General features: G+C 53.5%; 1 protein-coding gene across 5 annotated transcripts in view; it reads right to left on the bottom strand.

Annotated features, from left to right (window-relative positions):
* The window catches only part of MLC1 (modulator of VRAC current 1), a 28,727-nt gene that overhangs the window by 14,250 nt on the left and 2,271 nt on the right, over window positions 1-12,206 (bottom strand). For 2 of the 5 annotated variants that reach the window (XM_058431771.1, XM_058431773.1), the window contains exons 2-8: window positions 9,321-9,380; window positions 8,692-8,927; window positions 6,972-7,061; window positions 3,809-3,862; window positions 3,383-3,484; window positions 1,410-1,511; window positions 786-857 (exon numbers count right to left, since the gene is read on the bottom strand). In XM_058431771.1, coding sequence (XP_058287754.1) covers window positions 786-857; window positions 1,410-1,511; window positions 3,383-3,484; window positions 3,809-3,862; window positions 6,972-7,061; window positions 8,692-8,927; window positions 9,321-9,380 — 716 coding nt within the window. The other 3 variants (XM_058431772.1, XM_032139773.2, XM_032139774.2) reach the window with 3 other exon arrangements.

Here is a 12,206-nt window from a genome sequence, read left to right on the forward strand (position 1 = left end):
GAGGGAAAAAGGCAAAATCAGGGAAAACGGAAAACTCAAAATATGGTAAAAATAAGTAGCAATTTATCAGTAATAACTCTCAAAGGAAATGGGCCGTATTCAAAAAGCTAGAGAGAGAGAATGACATGAGATAAAGAACACAGTACAGTTACGTGCTGCTTATAACAACCATACCAAAGTGCGAGGCAAGAGAAGTTGAAAGTAAGAAGGAGAAAGGCCAGGTGCGGTGGCTCACGCCTGTAATCCCAGCACTTTGGAAGGCCTGGGTGGGTGGATCACTTGAGGTCAGGAGTTCGAGATCAGCCTGGCCAACATGCCGAAACCCTGCCTCTACTCAAAATAAAATAATTAGCCGGGCGTGGTGGCATGTGCCTGTAGTCCCAGCTCCTCAGGAGGCTGAGGCAGGAGAATCGCTGGAACCTGGGAGGCGGAGGCAGCAGTGAGCTGAGATCGCACCACTGCACGCCAGGCTGGCTGATGGAGTGAGACTCCGTCTCAAAAAAAAAAAAAAAATTCCTCGGGGACAACAGTGTCGACACACCTACAGCAATAACAAACTCCCCCTAAAAATTACAGGACACCAGCAGCACCTTTCGCGATAAGGAAGGTTGTTACCAACGATACTAATAACAGACTAGAGTCTCCACAGATGAGGCGCACGCTGCCATGCAGTGTAGACAGCCAACTCTTAGCCAACTCGGAATCGAAACGTGACGTTTAATCCAGCCTCAGTCACCCCCGACAGAGTATGAGAGAAAAGAGAAAGAAAAGGGAAGTTTTCATACTGAATAAGATTTCAGGACCCGAGCAGGAAATGGCACTTCATCCAGAATGTTGGCGCTGTCAGACATGGAGCCCTACGAAGAAACAGAACGGTCACCCAGGGTCACCCCAGGCACGCAGGCTCAGCACCGCTGAGGGACTCAGCACTGCTGCTGGCATCCGGCCGCCGTGGGCAGTGGGTCAGGTCAGCCTGAGGTGTAGATGTGAGACCACCTTGGAGTCGCCCGTGGATCTTTGGGCTTGAGGAAATGTTCACACACGTTGTCCTTGCGAATGAAAATGTGTTTACAGGTATTTTTAGCAGATGTGGTGTCTCCTGGTGATCCCCTGGGGATGAGCACCGGACTCGGCTTAGGGGTAGGGGGAGGGTATAGCATCTGTCCTCACCTCCCTGTAGCCAGTGGCTGCCAACCCCTCACCCAGCTCCAGAGCCCCTCCTGGCCGGGGTTTCTGAGACCCAGGAGAGAGAGGTCTCGTGGGGATGCCCTGGAGCAGCCCAGATCGGCCCTCCGAAGGTGACGCTGAGACCCACCTCGCTCACCCTGGGGCGATGCCTCTGCACCCCCCTGCCCGGCGGGGTCAGAAGCTGCACCACCCTGCCCGGCGGGGTCAGAAGCTGCACCCACCTTCTTCTTCTTGCAGTACTCCTCGCTGGACCGTGCAGAGATGATCACCGTGGCTGCCATGAGCAGCTCCAGCAGGAGCAGCAGGATGAGGTTGAAGTTGATCTGCCAAGGGGCACACACGCTTCAGCACCGGGCCCGCCTTTCTCACGCCACCGCGTTTCAGCAGCCACCGGACCACCTCATGGGCAGGCTGCACAGAACTCTCAGCCACGGTCCCCACTTTTCCCATCCAGGGCCAGCTGTGAGGCATTGTGGGCTGCACACTCTCTCTGTCTCACACGGGCCTTTGAGGTCTTCTAGTTTTTAAAACCATTCTTAGTTCAAAGGCTGTACAAACACGGGCCAGGGCTGGATTTGGCCTTGGGCTCTGGTCTACCGACCCCATTCTGAACGTTCCTTGTTCCCACAAAAGCCTTCACGGAATGTTTAGAGTAGCTTCATGCATGACTGTCAAACACTGAGAACATAAGGTTTTTCGGAGGGTAATGAAACAACTGTAGGCCCTGACCGTATTGGCAGTGACATGAATTTATGCACGTGTTAATATTCACAGAAGCATATATTTTAAAAAGTCAGTGTACTGCCTGACAATTTTTTTTTTTTTTTTTTAGATGGAGGTTCGCTCTTGTTGCCCAGGCTGGAGTGCAAATGGCGCAATCTTGGCTCACCGCAACCTCTGCCTCCCAGGTTCAAATGATTGTCCTGGCTCAGCCTCCCGAGTAAGCTGGGATTACAGGTGCCCACCAGCACGCCTGGCTAATTTCGTATTTTTAGTAGAGAGGGGTTTCTCCATGTTGGTCATGCTGGTCTCGAACTCCTGACCTCAGGTGATCCACCCACCTCGGCCTCCCAAAGTGCTGAGATTACAGGCGTGAGCCACCGCGCCCGGCCTGACGATTTTTAAAATTCATTTAAAAAAGAAAGAATGCAGAACCATATTCAACTAAAAACAGAGCCTCGAAATATATGATGTCATAACTAACAGAGCCACAAGAAGATGTAGATACACCAGCAGAGGTGGGGAAGGACTTGAAACACTTTTCTTAGAAACTGACAGATCAGGCAGAGGGCGGCGGCTCATGCCTGTGATCCCAGCACTTTGGGGGACTGAGACAGTTGGATCACCTGAGGTCAGGAGTTCCAGACCAGCCTGACCAACATGGTGAAACCCCTTCTCTACTAAAAACACAAAAATTAGCCGGGTATGGTGGCACACACCTGTAACCCCAGCTACTCGGGAAGCTGAGACAAGAGAACTGCTTGAACCCGGGAGGCGGAGGTTGCAGTGAGCTGAGATGGCACTACTACACTCTAGCCTGGGCGAGAGAGTGAGATTCCTTCTCAAAACAAAACAAAACAAAAAACCAAAAAGGCAGTGTGGGTGTTCCCACCAGGTCCTCCTGTGTCTGCTCATTTTTCCTGCCACGCGAGAGTGGCCAGGACATACTCAAGGCTCCTCCAGCTTTCCCCAGTCATAAATTGCATTCCACATGCCACACAAAGCAGGAGGCCCTCGCTGCAGTATCTCGGATGAGGTCCTGGTTTTCTTTGAGATTTTTGTCTTTTTTTTTTTTTTGAGATGGAGTCTTGCTCTGTCTTACAGGCTGGAGTGCAGTGGTGCCATCTCGGCTCCCACAACCTCTGCCACTCACAATTTCACATTTTTGTTTAGAGATGCGTTGAACAACTGTCTTACACAGATTGGATGAAACGTGGTATTATGTCACTGTTAATTTTTAAGGAACGTCGCAAAAGACATTGTTTACCAATAAATCTGTCCGGCAGAATCACAAGACTTCAATAAAGACAATTATTTTCTTTAGACGCATAAATCTCTCAACGTTTGTCAAACTCACGAGCTATGAATAACATTTACCACCTATTTCCAGCTCGACAAACAACATTTGCTGACACCATTCGTGGGAGTGGGGCTGTGGGTGTCAGGCGTCTGTGCGAAGCTTGCGTGAACTCACGTTTATTGCTGATGGGTTCAGGACTAGTTTGCAGCCAAACCAAATTAAACACGTAGTGGTCACAGCAAACGTGGAAACAAACAATATTTGAAAGTTGGGAATCTGAAAAACAAGGCAGGAGGGGTTTTCCTTCTTTGAATAATAAAAGAAAAAAGGTAACAGATAAACCACACTTCAGGCCATTAACTAAAAATTATCCTGATTAGGACATAATGGTGGGGAGTCCTGCGTGCTCAGCCTGCTCTCCTCTCCGTGCAGCAAAGGCTGGGCTGGGCAGGAGCTTTACTGTCTGGGGGGCAACCTCGGGGGCCCCTCTCGGTGCCACAACGTCTGTGCATGGGCACACACACAGGCACACATGGGCACACTGTCTGTCAGGCCCTCTGGCTTTCTCCCTGGCAGAGGCTGGGAGCAAGCTGGACTCACCACATTGGCGCTCCTCCTGGAGACGGTGAAGCTCACAATTGCCGAGGGGATGCACTGGAATGAAACCGGAATCCCATGAGCCCACCGCTGACCCGAGCAACTGAGATCCTGAAATACTCTAACATTTGCGCTTCCAGAAGGATCCGAATCATATTCGCAAAACAGTGTTGCCAGTCCATGCAACACAGCGGGTTGGCTTGACTAGAAGGCCCCCAGGTACTTCTCAGTTTTAATTTTTTCTTGAGATGGGCTCTCACTCTGTTGCCCAAGCTGATCTTAACTTCGGGCTCAAATGATCTGTTCACCTCGGCTTCCCAAAGCCCTGCGATTACAGGCATGAGCCGCTGCACCCAACCCCCAGGTACTTCAAAATAATTTATTCTGAAAAAAGTTTTTATTTTTCTGATGTGCTAAAAAGATATTTGTTAATGAAGGCTCTTCCAGCTGGATAAGCTTCAAAGTCTAGAATGTAACTCACGCAGGCACAAGACCTGGTCTTTGCTGAAAATTACCCAAAAAGGAAAAAGTATCAGCCGGGTGTGGTGGCTCTCACCTCTAGTCCCAACTACTCCGGAGGCTGAGCTGGGAGGATATCTTGAGCCCAGGAGTTGGAGGCTGCAGTGAGCTGTGATTACACCCTGCACTCCAGCCTCGGTGATAGAGTGAGACCTTGTCTCAAAAAAAAAAAAAAAGAAAGAAAGAGGAGGTCGGGTGCAGTGACTCACACCTGTAACCCCAGCACTTTGGGAGGCTGAGGCGGGTGGATCCGAGTCAGGAGTTTGAGACCAGCCTGGCCAACATAGTGAAACCCCATCTCTACTAAAAATATTTTTAAAAATTAGCTGGGCACGGTGGCAGGCGCCTGTAGTCCCAGCTACTCAGGAGGCTGAGGCAGGAGAATTGCTTGAACCCAGGAGGTGGAGGTTGCAGTGAGCAGAGACGGCGCCATTGCACTCCAGCCTGCGTGACAGAGCAAGCCTCCATCTAAGAAAACGAAAGAAAGAAAGAAAGGAAGGAAGGAAGGAAGGAAGGAGGAAGGGAGGAGGGAAGGAAGGAAGGAAGGAAAGAAGGAAGGAAGGAAGGAAGGAAGGAAGGGAGGAGGGAAGGAAGGAAGAGAGGAGGGAAAGAAGGAAGGGAGGAGGGAAGGAGGGAAGGGAGGAGGGAAGGAGGGAAGGAAAGAAGGAAGGAAGGGGGAAGGGAGGAGGAAAGGAAGGAAGGAAGGAAAGAAGGAAGGAAGGGGGAAGGGAGGAGGGAAGGAAGGAAGGAAGGAAGGAAAGAAGGAAAGGAAGGAGCAAAGGAAGGAGCAAAGGAAGGAGCAAGACTCTGCGTGTGAGGGAGGCAGAAAGGAGTCCCAGAGCCTTCTTGTCCTCGGCCTTCTTGTCCCCACAGGGCCACACCAAGGCTAGGAGTCCAGGGCCAGGGAGAGAGGTTGGGACGTCAGGGGCAGGGAGGTGGACGGAGTCGGGCCAGCCCAGGCCTGTGGCCCTTGCTGTGCAGGGCCTTGCTCCTGCAGCTATGGGACCCCGGGCCCTGAGTCGGGGGCGCAGGCAGGGGCGTCTGAGGGGGTGAGCACAGCCGTGCTGGGTGAGGAGGCGGGAGAAGCCCCGTCGGGGCCTGAGCGAGGGGCAGAGCTGGGGCCAGGACAGCCAGGCTCAGCTCAGCACCCACTCAGGTGCCACAAGGGCCCAGGGTAGAGAAGAAAGGCCGGGGGCAGGGCTGAGCGGGGCCAAGGCTGGGCAGGGGTGGGCACTTGCCCATATCTGGCAGCCACTGAGGCTGAAGGGGCACAGCTCACAGCTCCACTGGGATAAGAGCGGCTCCTATGGTGAGGATAAAGGCCACGGAGAAGCTTCCAGAGAGGGCAGCATAGTGGGACGGGTTACCTGCCCCAAAAGGCTTTGTTCTAAGGGAGCAGAGACCCAGGACAGCACGGGGCAGGGCGTCCACTTTGTTTTTAAGACATTTGTGGGGCGCTGCTGGGGACAGTCACCAACAGTGTCCCTAGAGAAAGGGCCAGAGACCCCGCAGGCATTTGGAAGCGAGAGGAGGGGAGAGCTCAGGACCAGCTGAAGCAGGAGGGGCATGCGGTCAGCAGCTTGCGGGCCAGAGGGGCATGCGGTCAGCGGCTTGCGGGCCAGCGGGGCATGGGGTCAGCGGCTTTCGGGCCAGTGGGGCATGGGGTCAGCGGCTTTCGGGCCAGAGGGGCATGGGGTCAGCGGCTTGCGGGCCAGCGGGGCATGGGGTCAGCGGCTTGCGGGCCGGAGGGGCATGGGGTCAGTGGCTTGCGGGCCGGAGGGGCATGGGGTCAGCGGCTTGCGGGCCAGAGGGGCATGGGGTCAGCGGCTTTCGGGCCAGAGCCCAGGGGCCAGCCAGCACGGTGCTCTAGCTGCCGGGACGCTGGGGAGGCAGTGGCTGGGGCTCGTGGAGGACCAGGGGTCAGCGGTTGCCTGTCCTCCCTTGCTCTGAGGATCAGTGGGTGCCCCCACCGGCCTTGGCACCGTGTAAGTTTCTAGAAACAAAGCCTGAAGCTTTGGGAGGGTGTGGGGTGCAGGTCCCAGTCCCCTGAGGGCAGATGCTGCCAGCTCTGGTAGGACGCAGCTGCAGACTCAGAAACAACACGCAATTCCCTGCACAGGCATCTGCAGAGCAAGGTTCAGACCGGCTTCATCAGTAATTCTCAAAGATGATGAACTGTATGTGAAACTAAAGTCATATGAAGACTTTTTTTGTTCGTTTGTTTGTTTGTTTGTTTGTTTGTTTTGAGACAAAGTTTCACTCTTGTTGCCCAGGCTGGAGTGCAGCGGCACGATCTGGGCTCACCACAACCTCCGCCTCCCAGATTCAAGCGATTCTCCTGCCTCAGCCTCCTGAGTAGCTGGGATTACAGGTGCCCACCACCGCGCCCAGCTAATTTTTGTATTTTTAGTAAAGATGGGGTTTGTTCATGTTGGTCAGGCTGTTCTCAAACACCTGACCTCAGGTGATCCACCCGCCTCTGCCCCACAAAGTGCTGGGATGACAGGCGTGAGCCACTGTGCCCGGCCCATATGAAGAGGTTTGAATGAGGTACAGGTGACAGAAACCTGCACATCTCAGAGCAAAGAAACCAGAGCACGTGCCAGCGAGCTTGGGCACCGGCAGAGGCGTGGAGGAAGTTGCTTACAGAGCCTGCAGCACAGCGCAAGTAATCCATCTCAGCCGGGAACACGTTCCCCAGGTACAGCGAAAACCCGGAGGTCACCAGGAGGCAGCTCTGCAAGACAGCGACAGAATCCCAGGTTACAACGCACCCCATCCCCAGGCTGGACCCGGCCCCTTCAACTTCCACGTCACTGTCTGTGTGTTGGTGACTCACCCATGCCCCCCAGCATCAACCACACCTGCACCTGGGACCCGCCCATCCTGGACTCCTCCTGTAGGACAGACGCAGCCCCGCCGCAGCCCAGGACATGGACCAGCCTCCCCCAGCCATGTGGGAGCATGGACCCCCACGCTGTTATCTGGAGGAGAGAAGGAAGGGGATCTGCCAATATTTACAGCAAGGAATGGCACCTCTCCCCAAAAATACCCCTGCCCCAACATGTGTGTGCAGAGTCTTCCGGATCCCACACCCAGGTCCAGACACGAGACTGGAAAACAACTGCCCATCCCCCTCCGTCTGCAGAACCTAATTTCCAGATCTGGAAGAAGATCCCTCCAGGCAGGGGCTCCAGGCCCAGGGGCTCCTGAGCAGGGAAGACCCTAGCAGGAGGCAGGGAAGGTGCTCTCTCTCACGCACAGCACCGCAGGGGTGAGGCGGGGAGGGGGGTGTCTCATGCACAGCACCACAGGGGTGAGGCGGGGAGGGGGCTCTCTCTCACTCACAGCACCCCAGGGGTGAGCCGGGGAGGGTGCTGTCTCCCACGCACAGCACCCCAGCGGTGAGACTGAGGGGAGTCAATGTCAAAGGCCACGGGGACCCAGGGTCCTGGCAGAGGAAGCAAGGTCTGGGGCAGAGGGGACCTGGCCTGGGCAGGGGAGGGGCTGCAACCAAGTCCAGGGCACCAGGCGGAGGAGGGCAGAGCCCGGACATGGCCACCACCACCCGGGAGCCGCCTCTGTCCCCAGCTTCGAGGCGGACGCCTGTCTTGGTGGGGCATGCTCAGGCCATGGGAGGTGGGCAGGACCACTGTGGGTGCTGCAGGGGCTGCCGGCGGAGGCGAGAGCACAGGGAGGGGAGAAATCACGGCCTGGATCTCATTCTCAGCCCAAGCTACATGGAACCTGGGGTCCCTGCACAGAGGCCTGTCCTGCAGCCTGGCTCTGAGCAGCTGCACACACTCAGGCCCAAGTGGCTCCTGCAATCATCTCTGTGCCCACGACTATGCAGGGAATGGCCAGGACCCCAGGGAAGTCCCTCAGACATCTGGCGCTGCCCGTCCACCCCAGGCCTGTTCCTTTGTCCACCAGCTCCCTCCCAGCCGGCCCGAGGCCCTCCCTAGGAGGAGGTCCCTGAGGTTCTCTCAGCGAGGGCCGACCTGAAGGCCTGAGACGCCTCCTCCCACCTTTGCAGGTGACCCCTCTGAGGACGCTGGGCCCCCAGAGCCAAGGGTCATGGAGACTCCCGGGGCCCATTCATGGCCCTGGGACTGTCCCTACCCTGGTGGGACTAAGCCACAGCCTGGAGCAGCTCGAGGCTGGCACAACAGACACCCACAAATTAATAAAAATAATTGTGAAAACGCAAGCAAAACAAGCTCGTCAGCATCCAACAGTTCTGCAGCAGCAGGGTTAGTCTGAGAGTTGCTCTCTCTGTCCCACCTGGGGCTCCAGGGCGCTGTGGTCTATCACCAGAGGGACCAGATGCTCGTGGCCCTCCAAGGTCTTAGTGTGGAGCTACTCACCCCCATCAGCACAGAGAAGACCCACGTCTTGTGGCTGAAGCAGGGGGGCAGTCTCTTCGACAGCTGCAGGTCGCTCGGCTTCTCGTCCGGGGCGTAGCTGGCGGGGTCTTGCCGGCCACGCTCCAGCGTGGGCATCCGGTCATAGGCCAGCTCCTCTCTGAATGGCTCCTGGGTCATGGCACTTGGGGACACCACAGCTGTGCTGAATGTACAGCCACGTGTCACCAGTTCTTTATCTGGAATAAAATTATCATTGGTTTTGACCGCTCTGAAGAAACTTCAATAAGTTGTTTCCAAGAAATATTTTTTAACAAAAGAAATATTGTTCATACTGAAGTGCTGTAAATTTGAAGAAGAAAATGAGCACTTGAATCTAAAAGTGAAAAAAAAATAACTTTCCTAGAAAAACAGACCTGAATAATCTGGGTTCAGGGTGAGATTCTACACTTTAAATGCCTCATTGAGCCATCTGGGCCCTCCAGGTGCAACACCTGACAACATCCATCGGCAACTTCATCCATGAACACATCACGCCGGGGACTCAAGCACATTAAACTGCTCCAATTGGTAGCTAAACGAGAGATTGCAAAACATGCCTCTACTTAACAGCTTAATGTCTGAGCACTTACCTCCCCCGCTGCTCTGCCGTTGGGAGCACTGGTCTCTGGGTGAGGGACTTCCAGCAAGAACTATTCACAAATGAAACAAAAGCTCAGCAAACTTGAGCTGAAGGCAGGGGAAGGAAAGCTGCTTCCTGCATATCAATGAGGGGAGGAATCAGGTGGATCCTAGCAATGTTTCGTGTTGGTTGTGTAAACCACTGCCTTGGAGCTGTCAGAACCCAACTAGGAAAGGAAGGGGGCCTGCCTGTGCCACTCGCCACAGAGCTTGAGTATCTCAGAAGAAAGAAGCGACCCTAAGAATAGAATCCCACCAAGTACACATTCTGAGCAGGCCCTGTTTCTGAAACATAACTGTTTACTCAAAGGTCTTATACATCTTTCCAAGCAGCCTTTTTCCATCCCCGACAGCCACACAGTGGGAATCTCCTTCACAAGGTCACATAAGCGTTCACGCACTTTGGCTTAGCTGCGTGGCCCTTGGGCGGCTCCGGATTCGGCCCTGGGGTTTGCGTGGGCAGCCCGGATGGCTGGTAGGCCCGGTCCTGCTGCCCCCTTTATCTCTGCTCACCAAGCAGAGAAAAACCACAGCAATGTGCGTCGCCCAGAGACACTGGCACCCTGACAGCTACAGCGACGGATTCTTTGTGCACATTGTAAAAAGGCTCAAACTAAAGTTTCTGAAAAACCAGCTCCTTAAACCATGAACCACATTAAAACTTGAGCAAAGTCATCAGTTTCCAGACCATGGGATGTTCTGTTGTCTTCGTTTCAATCAAGCAAGAAGCTTTTAGTAAGCTTTTATTAGCTTTTAGTAAGATTACACATACAAGCATCCCCATCCCAGTGAAAATGCCCACTAAATCACCTCAATCAAAACGAGTAAGTATCAAGTACGCATAAATGCAGCTCAAAACACTTTGCTCAACCACACCCCCACGGGAAACAGCAGTGATAAATCTTTAGCAATAAACGGAAGTTTAAGCTATACTAATATTTTAGGGTTGGTTAATTTTGTGCCAGCCACTGCAGCCAATGTTCCGTTGTCTTCGTTTCAATCAAGCAAGGATGAGAAATAATTTTCAAAAACTATAATCTATGAAGTCAAGAACTAATTTGAATGGATTGAGAAACCTCCCAAACTTCACTATCTTTTAAAGCGATAAACGGGATTAGTGGGAATGGGTCCAACTGGATCGAATCCTTCTGTGTTTCTTTTTGTTTGAAAAAAATGTTAATCGGATTTCAACATTTTTTTCTTTCAAAAGTTGTTCTCCACTTAGAAATACAAACAAGCTGCCCTGAACCAGAGGTTGCAGAGCAAACCCCTCAGCTTCCCAGATCATATGTCGTCACTTGAGAAATGCTCCCGTGTTTCTGTTGGCAACACTAGTTTCTAGAACAGGCCCTGTTCTTTCATACAATCTTCCAACAAATTCTTGCTCCTAAAATGCCCTTCCTCCCTCTGCCTGCTGACGTCCCATCATCATTCAACATTCAACAAACATCTATGGGGTGGACAGAGAAGTAACGTCCTTCCTATAGGCTGTTTACATTCATCGGGGACACAGGAGTGCGCAGGATAAACAAATTAGTGTGTTATACAGAGATATGGTTTGGCTGTGTCCCCACCCAAATCTCATCTTGAATTGTAATTCCCATAATCCCTATGTGTCGTGGGAGGGGCCCGGTGGGAGGTAATTGAATCTACTACTGTTCTCCTGACAATGAGTGAGTTCTCACGAGATCTGATGGTCTTTTATAAGGGGCTTTCCCCGCTTTTGCTTGGGACTTCTCCTTCCTGCTGCCTTGTGAAGAAGGACATGTTTGCTTCCCCTTCCACCATGATTGTAAGTTTCCTGAGGCCTCCTGAGCCCTGTGGAACTATGAGTCAATTAAACCTCTTTCCTTTATAAGGGCTTGACTCTAAAATTACCCAGTCTTGGGCATGTCCTTATAGCAGCATGAGAACAGACTAATATGTCCAGTGACACACATGATTTCCTTTATGAGGGAAAAGAAGTCAGGGGAGAGAAATGAGGGGCTGCTGATTGCAGGGGCCAGGGCAGGCCTCAGTGAGAAGGAGGCAGGGAGGGGAGGCTGGCAGAGTTGAAGCAAAGGCTGCAGGTGGGGGAAGGCGGGTGAGGACCACGCAAGGGGGATACAGGTAGGACAGCCACGTGCCAGCACCTGTGGGTTTGGAGATGACTCTGCTTCAACTCTGAGACGGACCTGCTGGAGGGGTCTGGGCAGAGCAGCATCCAGTCACTCACTGGGTGGAGAGCAGGCTGGGGGGTGGGAGGAGCAGGTGCTGCCTGGCATTGAGGTGGCAGTGGGCAAGTGGTAAGGAGGGACTGGGCTCTGAACAGGGTTTGAAGAGCAGACGCAATCTGCTGTCAGAGCGATGTTGCTGAGTTCTGTCTGAGCAGTGAGGACAGAGATGAGAAGACCAGGGTGAAGCAGGTGTGGAGCGAGGATCTGGAGTTCCATTCTGGACATGATGAGGCTGAGATGTCTGTGGGCATCTGCCGGGTCTACTGAGTCCAGAATCCTGGGGAGCGGCCCGAGCTGGGGAGCTGAGGGGCAGCCCTGCAGGCACAACACCCGCTACAAACCGTCCTGGCAGGAAGCCCACGAGCCAACAGCCCTCACGCAGCTCGTTCAATCTCCCACCAACCAGTGGGTCCCTGGGACTCTGCTGGCTCCTGTATGTTCCAGCACCCAGCCCAAGACACAGGCTTAGCGGGGATTTGAAATGCTGGGGAGTGCGCCACCCTCTCCCCTCCCACAGGAAGAACTATAGGTACACTCTGCATCCATGGACAGGCAAGGTCCAGGCTGTCATCAGACTGACAGATCTGACCTAGTAAAATAAATCTATGTCAATCAAAAGTA

This window comes from Hylobates moloch, unplaced genomic scaffold (genome assembly GCF_009828535.3).
Source record: "Hylobates moloch isolate HMO894 unplaced genomic scaffold, HMol_V3 SCAFFOLD_19, whole genome shotgun sequence".
NCBI classification, from domain to species: domain Eukaryota; kingdom Metazoa; phylum Chordata; class Mammalia; order Primates; family Hylobatidae; genus Hylobates; species Hylobates moloch.